The sequence below is a fragment of the Dermacentor andersoni genome, chromosome 4 (assembly GCF_023375885.2).
Source record: "Dermacentor andersoni chromosome 4, qqDerAnde1_hic_scaffold, whole genome shotgun sequence".
In the NCBI taxonomy this organism is placed as follows: Eukaryota; Metazoa; Arthropoda; class Arachnida; order Ixodida; family Ixodidae; genus Dermacentor; species Dermacentor andersoni.
Genome location: NC_092817.1, coordinates 31,007,659 through 31,026,301, shown reverse-complemented (window position 1 = coordinate 31,026,301; position 18,643 = coordinate 31,007,659). Strand labels below are relative to the sequence as shown.

The 18,643-nt window shown below is 46.4% G+C and overlaps 1 protein-coding gene across 3 annotated transcripts in view; it reads left to right on the top strand.

Moving 5' to 3' along the window:
- Nucleotides 1-14,219, top strand: part of LOC126536628 (solute carrier organic anion transporter family member 4A1-like) — a 55,690-nt gene extending 41,471 nt beyond the window's left edge. For 2 of the 3 annotated variants that reach the window (XM_055073571.1, XM_055073570.1), the window contains 6 exons: nucleotides 923-1,115; nucleotides 3,158-3,305; nucleotides 4,851-5,044; nucleotides 9,448-9,512; nucleotides 12,367-12,665; nucleotides 14,106-14,219. In XM_055073571.1, the coding sequence (XP_054929546.1) occupies nucleotides 923-1,115; nucleotides 3,158-3,305; nucleotides 4,851-5,044; nucleotides 9,448-9,512; nucleotides 12,367-12,602 (836 nt within the window). In that variant the 3' untranslated portion in view covers nucleotides 12,603-12,665; nucleotides 14,106-14,219. The remainder of the gene's footprint in view (nucleotides 1-922; nucleotides 1,116-3,157; nucleotides 3,306-4,850; nucleotides 5,045-9,447; nucleotides 9,513-12,366; nucleotides 12,666-14,105) is intronic. The other variant, XM_055073572.1, reaches the window with a different exon arrangement.
- Nucleotides 14,220-18,643: the final 4,424 nt, after the last annotated feature.

The window sequence follows — 18,643 nt, the reverse complement described above, 5'->3', positions numbered from 1 at the left end:
GCTACGACGCAGCGCATGTCCCGAGAAATATCTTTACACATGTGTCCATCCATTCAAAAAAGCGGTCTCGTTTTCTTACAGTGCCATTGACGCCTCACTGGTGCACCTATCTCCAAATTTATGAATACTATTTGCGTCTATTACCATGCGAGTTATTTCACTTTTGCTTCTTGCTATTAGTGTGCACTGGTCGAACCTTGGTTTGCATCTGCAATCTCGGCAGTGAATGGCTAACCAGCCACCTGTCTTATTTTTAACATTATTCGCATGATCACGCGGCATGTCATTAATCAGCCGACCTGATTTTCCTACGCAATAGCGTTTGCATTACAGTAGACTATGCCTTCATAGACTATGCCTTCACGCTGCATAGATGGTGCGATGTTGAGTGTTGCATATGTTTTCCCTGTTTTGTGTGTCCGTCATTTTGCATAACTTTGCCAGTTTATCGGGAGCAGAGAACACATTTATGTCAACACTTTGGACTACCTTCTTTGAGTTGTGAGATACCCGGCGAATATAAGGCGTTACCGTAATCGTTCCTTTTTCTTTGTTAGCCGGACGTACAACATTACTGGTAGCCGAGAAGCTTTTCGGCTACAGAAATTAGCGTCTGTCTCGGGTAACCTGCCTAAGAGAGATGAGTGTGAGAGGCGAATTGTTGTAAGTTTGCGCCTTGTGTGTCCCATTGTTCTTTCTTGTGTCCATTTCCTTTATGCGAAACTCTGTACATACTTAAAGCTACCGGTAGTTCAAACGATATCTTAAGATTATTGCCTCCCAATGAGCCATAAGAGCTGCACGTCCCGCGTTCTTTACTTCGCTTCATGTATTGTTCACTGTGCATTCGGTAGTATTACTAGCACTGTTGGCATGTGATCAAGTTGTCAGTACTAAGAAAGCCTCGCCATTCCTGTCAAAGGTGCTGTTGCCATCACGGGCGGATGTGGTGGCACTTTCCTGGGCGGATACTTGGTGACGCGCTTAAACATGTCCTGCGACGCCATCATAAGGATGTGCCTCATCGTCAGCATAGTGCCTTGGATCTGCATCTTCATGTTTCGAAGCTACTGCCCGGACCCAACCTTTGCCGTGAACATCCCCGCAATGCTGAAGTAAGCATTGACACAGTAGCGTGGGTTTTTTCAGCGATTTGTTATTGCATTCTTGGGGCAAGCAGCCCCAAAGAAAACTTAATACGAAACAAAAGGAAGATGGACACAGCGCACAGTGAAGTTGCGCTGAACAGTAAGTGCAATGTAAGAATTACACTACCTGGGCGATCTAGCAAACAGAAGCTTACAATCTGGCTCGTGTTGAACAAAGCACTACGGGAAATTTGCTTCTCCGCCTTAAGTGGTAACCTACCATTTTAGTCTAGCGTATACCCTGATTGTATAAAATATGGGTGTTTCTGTGTAATAAATTCAACTGCAACATGTCCGCACTCTTTCTGTCCCTTCTTCTTTCCGCTTATTTTTGCTGCGCCAGAACCACAGTTCAAGCATGAACCAGCTATAGCCCAACGTCGCATCCTGCATTCTGTTGATATATCAAAGGCAACTTCACAGCTTTGAGACGCAAAAGCGCCTTTGCGAAAAAATCAACCAGTCTATCACTGACACGAACATCTCATGAACGAACCCTTCCAAAGTGATGCTCGAGCGATATATTAGGTCTGTCTGTAAATTGATTGTTTACATTCCTGCGACGGGGAGCGATTACGTCAATCTTACCGTTTATTATGATAAATATTTGTTTCCTTTTCCTTTTTATACTGAACAGAACGCAATTTTTTTTTTAATCGTCAGTGGTGTTCTTGTCTAGTCGTAACCTCACTCGCTTTATGCTCGCCCAACGGTGAGCCGTAAGTCAAACCCGTTAATCAGGACCGCCTAGTAAGGACCTCACAGTTGTGATATTTTGATAGTTAGGTTTCAGTATTCTGGGTGAAAGTGGCTGAAACTTATTACGCTCCCCATATTAGTAGCGTCATCACTTCTATTTTTTACAACCACTTGTGTGCTACACGGATGACAAGCTTCAAGTCTTACGTTGCGATTAATCGTCTAACTTTCTCCGTTCAAAGGGTAACTTGTCGAATTTTCATAGTTGTCCAATGACTACCACGAGTCATATTATAATGTATGCCTCTGTGGTAAAAACAATGTCAAGAAAACTACCTAAAGTATAGTATCTTCTCTAGATATCAGGAAACCTTGAACGCATTTTTGAAAAAAAAATGGTGTATGCGTGCGCTTAAAAGGGCCCTGAAGCTCTTTTCTAACTAATCCTAAAATAGGCTCTCTATTAACGTACGTGTTCCCACGAATCTCGTGCCACCAAAATGTTACGAATCCGTATGGTGTAAGTGGAGCTATCGCACCCGAACCCAGCTTTCTCTCTCTTTCCGTCTCCGCTATCACGCGGGAAGCTACATAGCGGAGAAGCCGAGAAGGCAGAGCCCCCGCCAAGAAGTTGAGTGTCGTGGCGGCGAATAGAGCTCTTCGCGGCACCACGTGACGGCCGCGGTTGACTACCCTACGCAGCACGCCGCTGCCAGCTGCGAGGCCACGCGCAGGAGCCGAAGTGAAAAAGTCTTTTTGAGACCGCATACATAAATATTTCTCATTTATTTAGCTCCAATTGGCAATTACATATTACTGAGAATGTTCTCGTGATCGCAAAATCATCCAGTAGCGCTGGCCGGTTAACGGCTTTCGATGACGACATTGTGGATGCGAGAGCAAGCGACAGTTCACTGCACTGAACCCGGGATTGTGAATTCCCAGCTGCATGTAGTGTAATAATATTTGGCTCGCATCTTCATAAGAGCCTCGTTAACATATCGGCAATGTTTTTTTTACTACGTTCAAAAAGTGTTTCAGGGACCATTTAAGAGTCCTGCTGCACTCGCTAGAAGCCAGCGTGGTGCTACAGGTCACGCGAATGAACAGGAAGGCGCTGAGAACTTGTGTATGAAACCATCGAAGCCGCTTTAGAGAAGTATTTAATAAATTAAGGCATCGATAAAAGTTATAACCTGATAGAATACATGCGAAGTGAAGAGGCTATTTCCATCCCTTAGATGTACATCTTGCTACAGATTTCCATAGATCTGAGAGAATTTTGACTGACTGACCTTTCGTTTGCGCAGCGACTCCAATCCTTTCGGGTTTCCATGCAACAAGCATTGCAAATGCCTGTCCAGCGTGTACAACCCAGTCTGTTCTGTGGATGGAATCGTGTTTTTCTCTCCCTGCTTGGCGGGATGCGAAGCACGCCTGGCAACGGGAAAAGCAAGGGTAAGGATAAATAAACCAATCAATCAATCAATCAATCAATCAATCAACCAATCAAGTAATCAATTAATTGCACAATTAATTAATCATCCAAATAAGCAATTAACCACGTAATAAATCAATTAAGTAAGCAATTAATTAATCTATCAGGTAACCAATAAAGAAATGTATTAAGCATTGCAGTAATTAATTAATTAACCATTTACTTCGTTTGTCAAAGAACTGCTAATACAGAATACACACGAACGCCCCCTTTTCTTTAACCTTTTAATTCTCCAAGTCCAAGCATTCGCAAGTGGTTATTGCGCGGATGCTTAATGAATATATGTAATGTTGTATTAATGCGTTGCTTTTTGTATTCATAAATATTGAGTATTTCATTTTATTTTATTTTGTAGATTATTTAGTGCTAACACAATGAGCACATACGTACATTGTTGGCTATGTACTGCACATCCACGCACACAAGCACTTGTGCTTATACGGATTGGCTATTGCATAGAGCGTTTTTTTTTTTTTTGTAGATTGATTGATCGATTGACGACTGATTGGTTGGTCGATTGGTGGATTAATAAAGTAATAAAGTAAAAAAATAAATAATTAATTAATTAATTAATTTTTTATTACTTTAATTTTTTTACTTTATTAGAAAGAACAAAAATCACCGACCAAGTACTCAGTACCGATGGCTAACCAGCGAAGCTGAAACGTGCGGTCCCGGTGTTTATCATTCCATTTATCCTGATGGTTCATTCAATGACGGCTTGGTAGGCTGCCAAATCCTCGGTATGCAGTGCAGGAGCCTGTCCTTGTACACGGGCTGCAACGTGGCCACGGCGTAGACGAGCTCGTTCCCGGTTCTGCTCGCGGTGTTGCTTATCGAAAGCTGCGTGCTCCTCAGGAGTACGTATGACACATTGCCCACGGATTTCGGAGCCGGAGAAAACTGCTACGCACGCACTCAGCTGCGACAGACAGCAACGACGTCACTACTGCCGCAACTAATCCAACACCACCTAGATAGCGCAAGGCCTTTTCACTCCGACGTCATGTTACCCGGCCCGACTGCCATAGAATCTAGTGGGGATGCTCCCGAGTAAGCAACAGGGATTTTGACATCGCCGCTTTCACCACGCCAGCCTTCACAGTTGAAATGGCGGGACAGGTAGCGGGACGTCATGGATCGGAATAAACAGGCATTGTGCTATCTAGGTGGTGTTGGCTAATCGCGGCTCTCTTTCTCTCTCTTTTCTTTTCGCGCATGCGCATGGGGCTGAGCTAGAGCAGTTTTCGACGCATACAGGCGACCGACAGACGGACTTTTGAAGCGGTTAGCCACTTACAGCTTGGCTGTGAAAACGATAACACAGAATAAGATGGTTTGAAATGAGTGCGTAATTCTGGTCACGATATAATGGACACTGCCACTCGGACGACAACAGTGCGCATTTTGCTCCGGTCTTGCGTGGCTGCCCGGAGTGCCTTACGTTTTCTTTCCTTGGCCCCTGAGTGACCCGCATCGTGTGCTCGTTTTTTTTTTCCCGCCAGGTGTACACCAACTGCAGCTGCATCACGCAGAGCGTTCCGGAGACGCTGCCCAACAGCACCGTCATCAACGTGCAAGCGCGCCGCAAGAAGTGCAACACGGGCTGCACTCTCCTTCCCTACTTCACGGCCGGGCTGCTCCTCGCGCTGTTTTCCAACTTCATCAACTTGGCGCCGCTCGCCTCCGCTTTGCTCAGGTAGTGGCCGGTTGATTCTTGTATTACCATCCGCTAGAGACTGAAAACAGTTGCTCCATTCGCCCGCACACGAAGCGCTTGAAAGTTGTAACAAGGTTTAGCGCTGCGGTCGCGTTCCTTGCACCACTTTCTAACAATGCGCCACTTTCTAACATGGCGCAACACACCACGCGAGACAATTGCTGCAGTGCTTCAGTGTACATATGGCAGCAGGGACAGCGCCCTGGCAGCTACCAGGCGGAAAACAGTTGTTGGCATTCGTCGGCGTACGATGAAAAGATTGAATAGATTTAGCTTGACGTTCACTATGCTTGGGCACAACTTTCTGTGGCAGTGAAAAAGGAAAAACTACGGGGGCGGACGTCCTACAAGCGTGTTAGTGCGCCAAGAAATCCGGCAACGTTTCACAGCGGTTCTTTGGAACGCATGCTGACTAGGCGTAGATTTCACTTGCGATGGTTTTTTTTTTTTTGCTGATACGGTAGAAGAGAAAAGGAGAAAGAAGAATAGGGGAAGTTTAACATTTACTTTGCATTATTTTGCTGTTGTAAATGAGATGTTTTTCTCCTCCCCAGATTAAACTAACGCGAATGAGGATGTTGGACTTTGTATACAGGAGCGCTCTTGCGCAAGCTTTGCCACTATAGTTTCTCCTTCATTACCAGAGAATATTCTTGGTGGCTGTATTCGCTCCGCTCATACCGGTGTGGTATGCCGACGGCTGCTCAGCGAGAACACCTAACGCGTGGGCGCTCTACAATCATGCCAGCAACGGAAGCCGTAACGCTGCCCGACAACTCCGGCCGAGCCGATTGAGCGGAGCGTGGCCATGCGTCCAGCTGGCTGACGCACTGCAACGTCTGTCTCTAGGGGTGGTTACACTCCGGCTGCAACTGCGCATGTGGCGGCTGTGCACGGTCGCGCGGCCGTATCTTGAGAGCAATCTGCGTTTGGGGCAGAGTCTTGGTGCGTCGGCGGCTCGTATCTCAGTGTGTGATGTCTGTTCTCGGTTCTCACTTTGCGTTGAATCGATAGACAGCGCCAACCTCACTTCGCTCGCTGCTGCTGCCGCGTTTCCTCACGACAGCGTTTTGACAGCGAATGCCCGCGGTCATCCAGTGTGATTTGTTCATGTTTGCAGTGCGTGCTGACACCATGCTTGTTAATTTATTTAGCAAGCGAATGTTTACAAGTTGATTCGGCCGATAAAAGTACTATCCTTAGTTCATTTGGATGCCTGCTAATTTGCTATGGCAATCGATGCTTCGCCTTTCTGACGAAATAGAGACTTCTTTCTTCAATATTTTGTTCTTATTTTACGTCATCGTGTGTTGAGGATCGACAATGGGGACACTTTTTTAGCACAAAGCAGGGACGGATATATCGCGAGACGAATGTATCTATAGTCGCTACCACGTAATGCAGAAAAGAAGCCTACAACCCCCCCCCCCCCCCCCGACCCGCTAGAAGAATCAGTAACAAGAATATTTTTTTACCGGGCCTTTTTTTCCCCTGGACAATGAAACATGAAAGGAATCGGTGCTTTTTGAAATAAGAACATTTTCTTTTTCCCATATTGTAAGCAAATCTGTTTGTGCTGGTAAATACCTCAGGGATCACTAACAAACCTTCTCCGCTCACTGAAGTGGTCTTTAACGAACGATAGAATACCTTCTCGCAATCTTGAGCATCTTACTGTATTTTAACGTGGTGGCCTGTTCAGTGTCATTTGCTTCTAAGGTTATTTTATTCCCACTAAGAACGACAGCCAATTTGGTGAGTGCGATGTCCACGGCATGGCATGGCAAGAACTTTATTTTAGTCCAGAGAAACTAGGGTCCGAGGGCACAAGCCCCCAGGCTAAGTCGGTGGCTCCGCCCACGATGTCCAAACATTGCTTTATTTCCCAGTGACCGCTCAGACTATTGAACAAAAAAATTGACTCGTCATCCCGACCCTGCGAAAGTGAATGGCCAGCGAAGCTGTTAGAAAACCACTCAAATGCCGTCGATGGAGATATGAAATGTTTTATCGTTCTGCCTAGTCCTAGCATGAAACCGTTGTATAGCCTTACGATTTTGCACTCTTCGATGCTTATCGTATTCGCGCTGCTCTTCAGGAGTCTTAACGTTGCGTGGTCTACCCACAGCGATCTCGCAATGAACTGAACGAGTTGTTAGGCAGGTCTCCCTTTTATATATGAAGTTTGGTGACGTCACTCACTGATTTGTATGCTGCTGTTGACCCTTTCTCTCCGGAGCAGCTTATACAACCGTAATCTTTAGTGGGAGACACGCGGGGACAAGAAACGCGCCTCACATTGTCCACAGGCGCCTTACCATCCATAATACGGCTTTGACGCTTGTTTTGTGCTTTTGTTACTTCGAATGAGTACTGGGTGGTGTGTTGTATACCCGATTCCGAAGGAGATGTGCACTTTTTTTTTCTGATTGACACGAAAAATTTTGACCAACTAGAGGCTAACAGCGTCGGTGTAAAATTTTGTCACGGATATGAGCACGATACGCTGTACGCCAGGGTAGTAGCGAAGGTCGGCGCTGAACGTGAATAAATAAGCGTCAAATGCCGTACGCCTGAGGCACACAGCTCTGAGAGCGCGATGCAAGGAAGCTATGATGGGATAACATAACCTCCTTCAAAAAGAAACTTGCCTTCATGTCATGAAGCTTTTGAAGCACAATTACGAAAACAGGAGGATTGGAGCATGAAATCAAAACAAGACAAGCACTTCTCTCAAATAAACACGTTGCCAGGCTAGTTGGTGTATGACTCATTACCAGAATCGTGGCGCAGCGAAACAAGACTGATGGCAGAAGCAGGATAGCCATACGAACAATTCGGTCTGCACCTGTCGGCGTTGCTTCTGTCGTGCCTTTTGATTGCTGGGACAAAATTCTGGCAATTAAGCACTTCCCTCGCAATTCACAATGAGCTGTTGCCTATAGACGTCCAATTCTGTGGCTATAGCAGCGTTTAGATGAATGCGACAGAAGCGTATCTAATTTATTAGCACATAGGGCTAATGATATAGAACTTATGCGACGGTGTTTACATGTGGTGCAACCTCCTCCGTCCGAAACAAGCCAGAACCTTTTCCCGGCAACTAGCGTTCCGCCTGTGACTGGAGAGCACACGGCTACACCCGTCTCACCATTCCTCACTCCTTCAATGCGATACACCTGCGTTTACATGCGCCCGCAGCTGTGTAGCTTCGTGGCTATACCGGGTGATCATATCTAAGTTTTATAGATTTTTTTTTAAAATCGCTTGTTGCAGATTGCACATTCTAGTCCTTGAGCTGGATTGTTCAGAGAGGCGGGCATTAGTTGCACGAAAAGTCGAAACGCCTATTCAACGAATAAAAAAAATTCACTAGTTAACTTCTTAATTTACGGCACACATTTGAATTTACGAATTGTAGCCGGTGAGTTTATCAGGCGTATTCACTTGGAATCAATTTACAGAATGACGCCAGTTTGGAGATATGTGCCATCAAACTCACCATAAAAATACACTGTTGTTCCACTTACAATTTTACCAAACGTTGTTTTATGCATAGAAGCACAAAAGTAACTGGAAGGCCCATGTATTTTGTTCCACATTTTGGGAAATAATACGCCTAAATTGATGTCATCCTGGAAATTCATTTCAAGTGGTACTTCTGGCAGGTCCACCGGCTACAATTGTAAATTGCACTATGTGCCCTGAAGTAGGTAATTAAGGTAATTAATAAATATTTATTAATTATATGAACACGCGTTTGAATTTATCGTGCTAATAACGTCCGCATCCTCGAATGATCGAGCTCGAAGACACAAAGTATTCAATTTGCCACAGGCGATTTTTAAAAATTCCATAAAACTTAGGAGTCCTGTATAGCATTGTGCTCCCAAGCGGGAGGTTGATGGTTCGGCCGCGGCGGCCGCATTTTTGAGGGTGGCGAAATGCAACGACCCTCGTAGACATCGATGTAGGTGCTCGTTAACGAACCTCAGGTTGTCAAACTTAATCGAGATTCCCCCCCCCCCCCCCTCTGCCCTATACGGCGTGCCTTGTAATCAGATTGTGGCTTTGGCACGTAAAACTGCAGAATTATTTTTTGTAGAGTTTCTACAACTTGAAAATTATCTGTCAGTACTGGCCAATGTCACCGCTGAGTGCACGTCGTATAACAGAGGCTTCGAGTTTACTTGCGTATAGCTCTACTGCCACATCACTCCGTCGCGTGTTGTTCTCAATGCGCCCAAATTCCCCGAAAAGAAAGATAACGTGTCCTCTTTTTTTCTTCTTTCTTTCTTTACGTCAATATCTCCGGTAGTTTCGCATTCCTACACGATGCGGCAGGCGTCGTGACTCTCACAGTTCGCTCTCTCTCTCCGCAGGGTGGTCACTCCTAAGGAGCGCTCGTTGGCGTTGGCCGTGAAGTGGATCATCGTCCGCCTCTTTGGTGAGCACACGATGTCGAAGCGGTGTATCCCGACGGTCCCTGTTCCTATAGGCCAACTTTTTCATAGCCTCGTAGAGCGAGTGTCAGCCGCACCGCTACTCTCGAAACCAAGTGCTGCCTTCTGGTGAGGACTACGGCAGACGGGACAAAGTGGCTACACTTGCGATGCTTGTTGACAGATTGTGGCGTTTTTAGGCGTGTTCTTGCCGCATCTGTTGAGCTCTTGGCTTTAGGCGTGTTCTTAACGCATCTTGCGATCGGGAAGTACGAAGGTTATCCGTCCGAGCGGCACTGTGTCTTTGTTGGCTGCACCAACAGCCAGTGAACGAGGAAGTTGCTCATGCAAGAGCTCTGCGGTCGTCGTTCGCGCAGACAAGGTGTATGTGTTTCTGAGGAGTGCGGACCAGGTTCCTGCGGCACCTGAGAAACTATATAGGATAGTGGCTTTAAAGAGAAAATCCAGCAAGCTTGCTCCGGTGGTTATTCGTTTTGCTGTGAACTACGCAATAGTGTGTGTCTGGCCATACCGCGGCGCTGCGGGCCTGCGATAAAAGCGTAACAGAGCCGTTTAAGACCTTTCGGCGGTCTTTGTTTTGTGTCTGCTCCGTTCACTTTCCGAACGGAAAGCCCACAGATGTCAACTTGCACCAAAAACTGCGTTTTCGATACAAAAGAAAGGCAAGTAGAAAGCTTTCAGGTGCGCATGTCGACTTGGTAACTTGCGCTGCGATTGCTCCGTTATAGCAAATAAACAATACTACACGGAATTTCACGGTTTTCGTCTCCTGTGTTTTCATGCACATGAATGAGCCGCATTCAAGTACTCGTGACCACGAAAAGAGAAAGTAACATATGACTAGCGTGCACAGAAACACGGCTGCGCCCGCGTCAATTCCTCGCATGACCTGTTTCTTTCTTTTTCTTTTTTCACGCAATCTGTGGGTTCTTGAACTGCTAGAATTATTGCTCATACTCAACCACACGAGAAGCATGTTCAGCCATTCCTAACAGAGCTGGTGCTCGATTCAGCGATGTCGCACGTGGATACGCAAGTTATTGCGTGTTATCCATTGACTTCCAGGGAGAAAATAATGAAGCGCCCGTAGCTGGCAGCACACACGATACAACATGTAATGCTTCGATCTCGCGGAGCCTGCACTTTCCCACTAATTGGTTATGTTGCCTAGTGTGTCCGCTGTCACTGAAATTCTCTTCATACTTGCTTCACGTCGAAGTCTTGCGTAAGCACGCAGGGCAAGCGCTTTCCTTGCGACTGTGTGCAGCTTGCCAAACATAGAAAATAACTTTATTGTGCTCATATCGAACGTGGTTTGCTAAAATCACGTGATCATTCACGTGATCACGTAATCGTTTTTCTACATCCTAAAGGAAGCCCGCGAAATATGAAAAAAAAGACACATGTGACATCCTCACTTGAGCACCGTGACTGTAGTGCTCTCAAACGTGCCGCGTATGATCGAAGAGTGCATTTGGGCTGGCACCAGTATAAATGCATCGTTGGTTCATACGCGGTAAAAGATATGTAAACGAAACATAGAAGTACCCATTTAATTTGTTTAGCACATGCCGCCCACTACCCTACACAGCACTTGGTGCTAATTCTGTTACAATACAGGCGAGTCTTTCACATTGTGCAGGATATTCATCTGAAAATAGAAACTCGTAATATTAAGCATTAGCGCGAATGTCGGTGATCCTAGAGCGATATGCAGGAAGGCCTTAGTATGGCGAAACTTGGGATATCCGGACGTCCCACGACGTTCTCGGATGAATGAACTGATAATATCAAGACATCAAGTCCGATTCCCGCAGTGCCTGAATCCGCAGTGCCTGAATCCACGCTAGTAGACAGGATAGGACCTATGTACGTGGCACAAGAAAGTATAGTTCAGCAGAGGCACAACAAGGATTAGTGGATGACACCAATAGCACTGAACTCTTCCAGGGAATCTTCCAATTTTCCTTGTAGCGCAGGCGCAACGACACACAGAAGGTGCATGACACACACTATGTCGATGTAGATATGCCTGCTCTACAACAAATTACAAGATGACCTACCGATAAGTACTTACAGCCACTGTCATCGTCTTCCAGGGGATTTTCAATACTGCTTACCCCGTGTTCGCTTATGCATACAGGATGCTTTACAGTTTCTCAATGTTCTAGCATGTTGAGGGCGGACGCATGTCATCTCGTCAACTCTGAGCAGTGCAGCGGAAGCTATGCATCGTGTCAGCAACCAAGAAAGATAACCCGAAGGGTACTCTTATTATTCTCCTCTGATCGCCATCCGGACGACGACGACTTCATGGAACGTTAACGGAACTATTAGCAAACAATGCGCGAGCCCTCTTCTCTCCTCTGAAACACACAGCCGGCTCTCGTTTACTGATTGGCCTACGGGTTCCCTACTCTTTGTTGCACTTCGCGGCTTTGCTGACGCGAACTGCAGTTACGTGAACCGAACTTGGGAATTTGCCTAACTCGGTCCTGACAGCATAGCATCTCTGCGTCTTTACTCACAGAGATTTTCGTTTGATTGCCAGTTTTTTATTGGCGCTTCAGTGTTGGCTAAGCGTTCTCACAGGCCGCTTTCTACCACTCTAACTAAACTTGGAATGGAAGGATCACGAATGAATTAGCGGCGTACAATAAGGAAGACCTTCCTGCCTCTCGGACAGCCCGTTTTGGTGGCTGGTTAGCTGGTTAGCTGGTCAGAGTCGTCAGGTCAGTCTCGACTGCGTCTTCGTGGTGGCAAGATTGGTTACACAGTTTAGGGGACCAACCCAAACCCGCCTATCATTAACCATACGCCATTCAACTTGCCACGCAGCGTCCATTCCGGGGCCGTTGCTGTTCGGCCACGTAATCGACCGTAGCTGCCTGGTCTGGCAGAAGACGTGCGGCAGAAGCGGCTCTTGCCTCTACTACAACAACAAGCTGCTGGCACACAACCTCTTCAACGTGTTCATCCTGCTGAAGACGCTCTCCATCCTCTTGTACGCGCTCTCATTGATCAAGTACCGCGAAAACTTCGGCTCCGGCCGACGCGGCTGGCGAGCTGCTTGACGGAAAACCTGCTGACGCTGCAGTCCCAATGTTAAATTCCGCCAGAACCGAATAAACACCTGGGTGAGTAAGCGTGCTTGCATTGCGTCGCATGTGCCGGGGGAAGGGCTCACAAAAGCTCTCGCTCGGTATCCGAACAAGACCAAGGGTTCACAGGAAGATATAGACTTGAAGTGATCAGCGGTGTTCGAACAAGCTACGTCACTGAAGCCAATCCTTTGACAAAGGGACTTGGCTTTCCCTTAGAAGCGTGGCGGATTGCGGTGTTTGACGAATTTTCATGCTGCTTAGGCAACACCACAAATGCAGGACGCATGCTCAAGTAACACGTGACGACGACAAGAGAGAGCAATGTTTGTCAGGTCCCGGTGTTACTTTGTCCTGTGGCCTGCATTTGTGCTGTTAGCAAAACTTCACAGTCCGTCTCTTTGTCCAAACGTTGACTCTAGGCTGAGGCTACTCACCTTCGGCCGCTGCTGATTATTTTCATCCGGAAGTGCTTCATGTCATTGTCCAATAGCCTTTCATGAATGCTTATACTATTACGTTTGGCTGGCCGCATGCCTGTTCTTAAGAGCCCGTTCTGGTGTGCAAACCGCTTTGTGAATATCATTGCAAAGGCAATTTATCATCCACAAACAGTCCCTAGGAAAGAAAAAAGTCGTCGAATTTGTCGTTGGGGGGTTCCACTCGAGATATTTTAGGAATCCTCGCCCCAGTCACGGTACGGTGCGCGGGATGGGCTCGCCGATAATCGGGCGTTCACACGTGAGTCGAACCATAGGTCTAGGTGCATGTTCTCAACGTTTGTGTATGTGACTTTCTCTATGTGTGCCCATGGCTGCTACGCGTTTACGCAAACACCACATTAGAAGGTCGACTCAGAAGCTTTACTGAGAAAAGGCCAGACCTGACAGCGCTTGCAAAAACTCGACCCTGACGGCACGAGATCAGCGTCAAGAGAATTCAGCAGTCCCCAGGGGCAGAGCGCCCTCTTCTTATTTGCTGCCTGGAAAGCACAGGCCCGACCCAATCGCAGTTCAGCAAAAAGAAGAAAAGAGAAATAAACCTGTGTAAAAGGGTTGCAATGATTCAGTCAGTACTCGGTGCAGTCGGGATGGGTAGCGTTTCATAGTTGGTGGAGGTAACGGCCAAGACTCCAATTCAGCATGCCTTTGTCGCGTAACGTAACTTTTGTTGGTACAATGCCGCTATTGTACGAAATTATTTCTAGAATATGGCAGAAGTTAGCGTGCAACATTTGCTAACCGTGCGTACGCTTTTGTCAAGTTGAGAGCTTGGGTGACGTGAAAGCTTGGTCGTTCATGGTCGGATAAGAATACCGCACACGCACAAAAAAAAAAAAAAGAAAAGGTGCGGGCACACACAGCGCTCATTCTTGCTTGTATCTTTCAGATCGCACTTACTCATGTCACAAGCTTGCTTATGCCAAAATAAAAAGCATCATGCAGAAAATACTTTTTTCTATGTTGTTTTTTGCAGGTCGAACGTGCCGCCTCCCAGTTCGCTCCTTTCCAGTCACGCACCATAATAAAGAACGCACATACATCCCGTTTTGTGTATGACTAAGTAAAAAGATGCTGTTTCTTTTTCATACTCCTGATTTTGTCGAGTTGTAGCACAACTACTCACACCCTATGTCAACAACAACATCGAACACTGAAGTAACTGCTCATCGTGAGAATAATTAGTTTATCATGATAATGGGGCTCGGCAATTTCCATGGCCACCCTTTGCCCTCTGTTCAGTCCTGTGTAATATATTTGCTGGCGCTTAACATCATATTAGATTGAACACAGTTGCTTCAACAATGTCTACAGCTATCGTTGCTATAAGCTTCTTCGGGCACATGTTCACCATGTTTATTTGTTCCGGTAAAAATACAGTGCAACAAATAAGAACGCGAACAGTCCTGAGATCGCTCGCAGTGTATGCCTAGGCTTTAGCGGCCCAAACTTTGTTTTATTGTGTTTGGTTGTCTTCTATACAGCGCGACGTTGGTGCTTGAGCGAAGCCACACGTAGTACATGCATCGTTTGGCGTTCCTCATGCACATTGATCTGTAGGTCTGAAAATAATCTCGGTGATCATGACTCCATAGAAACTGTCCTCTGTACAACGTGCAATCTCGTAAAGTAGGCTCACGATGCCTTGTGAAATTAGTAAATGTTTATTTTGCTCTACATAAATGCTCATTCCGGGCTTTCTGTGCATTCATCCAATGTTATGGCACCAGGTTAGCACCAGTAGTTCCCATACGAAGCTTTCCCGGACGGATTCAGCTGAAAAAAGTAAACTACCATGTCATCTTGTTATTTTCATCTCACAGGCAAACTGCATGTAGAGGCGAAAAGTGTGAAAGTGCTAAATGGGTGAGATTAAGAACAATTAAGCAATTCGCTTTTACAAGCATGGCGTAGAAAATACCCAGCTCATCTCAATCAATACCATACATAAAATATGACGAAAAAATTTATTTCCAAGTATTCCTGCATTCCCGGGCCCGATTTCGTGCACTTTAAAAGCACAAATGCACGGGCGGCAGCAGGTTTTAGACACAACTTTGCCTCAGCCGAAGCGATGGTACACCACGTACACAGAGGTGGCCACAACACAACATCCTAGCCAGACCATGCTAGACGCTCCAAAACTGCGTTCTACTCGCACTCAATAAAAGTGGACCCGCTATGGTGTTGGGCTGCTAAGCACGAGGTCGCGGGATCGAATCCCGGCCACGGCGGCCGCATTTAGATGGGGGTGAAATGCGAAAACACCCGTGTACTTAGATTTAGGTGCACGTTAAAGAACCCCAGGTGGACGAAATTTCCGGAGTCCCCCACTACGGCGTGCCTCATAATCAGAAAGTGGTTTTGGCACGTAAAACCCCATAATTTAATTTTAAATGAAAGTGCTTGGTTGCAAAGCCTGTTTTCAGTCATTCAGAAGACGGAATTTTTGAGCTTTTTTTTGTTTCTGAGCTCATCGGCGTTATCTTTGGCGCGTTCTGGCGGCGCAAGCAGCACACCTCCGTGTTATCACTCTTGGAAATCGCTATTCACGCTTTCGACAAGCGGGAGTACCGAAAGAAGGTATGTGTTGTGGGGGGGAGGCATAAAAAGCGACACAAGCTTGGCCATGTAATACCCTCTCTCAAGCGGGCAAATTAGCTGCACTTACGGAGAGCGCCATTCGGTTTAAATGCACTCTGCCAAATCTAAACGTCGCAAGTTTCACTTCCAGAAGAGCGCACTCCGGGCCCGAATGCGTTCACGGAATGCCCTTTGCTGGCCGAATGCATATAGCCTCACCGCCAGCAGTTTCATTGGTACAAAATGTTGTGAATAAAAAAAGGACACAGAAGTTCATTCTACTTGTTGAACAGCTTTTAACAAAATGATCAGAACAAAACTCACTGATATTCTGTTCTAGCAGGATCAAATGCCGCCTCGTCGCGCGCCGCCATGTTGTTCTGGATTGGCTAGTCATCCGTTTTGACCGCGATTGCAACACTCTTAAAAAAAGAAAGCTTTTTCATTTTTGTTGAGAAAAAATAGAATAAGTTTGTTTTTGTTTACAAAAAAGGTAAAACGATTACTTCTAACATGTTTGTTTTTACTTTTGATTGAAGTCTTCATAAAACGCGCTATCGCTATTTTTATAAATAGCGCTATCGCTTCATAAAAAACGCTATCGTCATTCTTCCTTCCTTTTTTTTTCTTTTTTTGCTGCTAGTGCGCTGTGTTTTCCCGTTTAGCACCGCGTAGCCTAAAGTGTCACAGAAAGTCCCGAAGTGGGGGGGGGGGGGGGGGGGGGGGGGGAGGGCGCTCCCCGTAAGTGCACTTGCCCGCTTGACAGGGGTATAAGATTCAGTCAACGCGAAACTAGCCGATGTTAAACTGCGTCACAGCGGCTGATCCGTCTTTCGCTACCACATGTCTATCGCTAACTGCGTCGCAACGCCCTATGCCGTCAGCATGCCCCAAAATCTACCAAAATAAGTTACAATAAATTTGTGTCCCATAGAAGCCACCACAAACATGTCCCAGTAAGATTCAGTACACACGAAACTGCGTTGCAATGGCCGCGCTAACTGCATGCCTCACAATGCCTGGTGCGGCCAACGTGCCCCAAAAGTACCCCCAAAAGTTCCGAAACAAGTTGCAATAATGGGGGGGGTGGAGAGAAAGTGTCGCGAACATGTCCCAAAAAGATTGTACTGTACACGCTAAACTAACTGCGCCACATCGACCGAGCTGTGACCGAGCTGCAAAAATAAGTCGCAAAGTATAAATTCTTTATGCACAACATATTTTGTTTGTTTTAGCAGGAAAGAATAGAAAAAACTCGGTGCCCTTCCACTCTGTGAAGAAGGATGACCAGGGAATCTGTGTATGTGGGCCCCTTAATGGCGAACTGCACCTCCGCCGCGGGTCGGCCCGGCATTTTACTATCTCCGGGATCGGCCCACGTATGGGGAGTTTTTTGCTTAAGACACGAAAATTTTCTTGGACGGTAGAAGTATACAGCTTCACTGTAAAAATTAAACATTGTCTGTTAACTTCATCTCACAATCTTTTTTTTTTTTTTCTTATCTTTTTTTCATATCTTAGCGTGACGTATTTCCTGTTCCCAGTTTTCGCCGAGTATCCGCCCATGTTCAATTTATTTCTCTATGATATACCTCCGCATAAATTTTTCTTACACACCGAGCCGCATCCGCTAGCGTCGAGAGGATAGCGCATGGTTAGATACAGCGAGATCACTACTCATTACAGATTGGTAAGGGCCCGGTACCTCCCCGCGCACCCAACACTTAGCAAACAAGCGGTAGACTGGCGTTTCCTACAAACCAATACGTATCCGAAACCAGTGGCTTATAGCCACTACTACCCAGGCCACATTCCGACAAGTGTAAATTATGTAAGGAACGGGCGCACCTGTCACACGTTCTATGGGCTTGCCCTCAGGCGACCCAACAAGGCTGCATAATAACTGATGATGAGCAGTGGGAGACCATGCTGCTTAGCTCTGCCCCGAAAGATCAACTCTGGGGCCTCTGGCTGGCCGAGGATGGCGCCAGGGCCCAAGGAATACTGGCCGCAGTTTAGGCTTTGGCTTGTGCCCCTAAACTGCGGTACACTAAATATTCTCTCTCTCTCTCTCTCGCAAGTCTGGTGAAAGCGTCTCTTTTCGGCCTTTTCAGCGTGGCAATAGATCGCTTCCTGTTGATAGTTCAGTGCTAAACGTTCATGAATGAATTAACGAATCGGTCGAAATATCAATACAGCTTAGTTGAGCATTTAATCAAAGATCAGTGCTTCTCGCGTTGAAAATTTCAGGCAGGGATCGTATTCGAACCGCCTAAATCTTTCCGACGCGTGCGGGATATGGTGAGTGGGCGTGATGAAAACGTTTCCGAAGCACGTTTCCATCAGAGTCTAGCAAACGTCACTTTCATATCCCACGCATTTAAATACGATAAAGAATTTACGTGTGCAACTGCTGCCAGGGTCTTCCTAATTATTGGATAAAACACCTCGTTGCCTGTGCGAGTGCCTGTGCAGCATGTAAGCCCGAGTCGAAAACCTAATGAATAATACCAAAAGCGATGATCGCAAGAGCGCCTGTACTAATTTTTGCTCAAATCGATGTTTTATGCCTCTTATGTGAAGAAATTAGTTTAATGAACACACACGTGTTGTGAAAGGCCCGCAGATAAAAGCTGCACAGCGATGGCATGAAATGTTTCTGGACTCCTTGTTTACTCCGCGAACTGCGCGCAAAACAACCAGCAACATAGCCATGCTTAAACACGAACGAAGTAAACTTTGATTTTATTTAATCTGTTTACCTTAACGATCCCAGGAGGGAGTAATAAGGGGCGGGTGCGACTAGGAACACCGGCAGCGTCACTGCAGCGGCACACCTTGACGGTGCACAAGATGAGGCCGACGGAAAACCGTCGGCATTTGCCAGCGCCCAGGGAACGGATTAAATTTAGCTTGATGTTTACTGGTCCG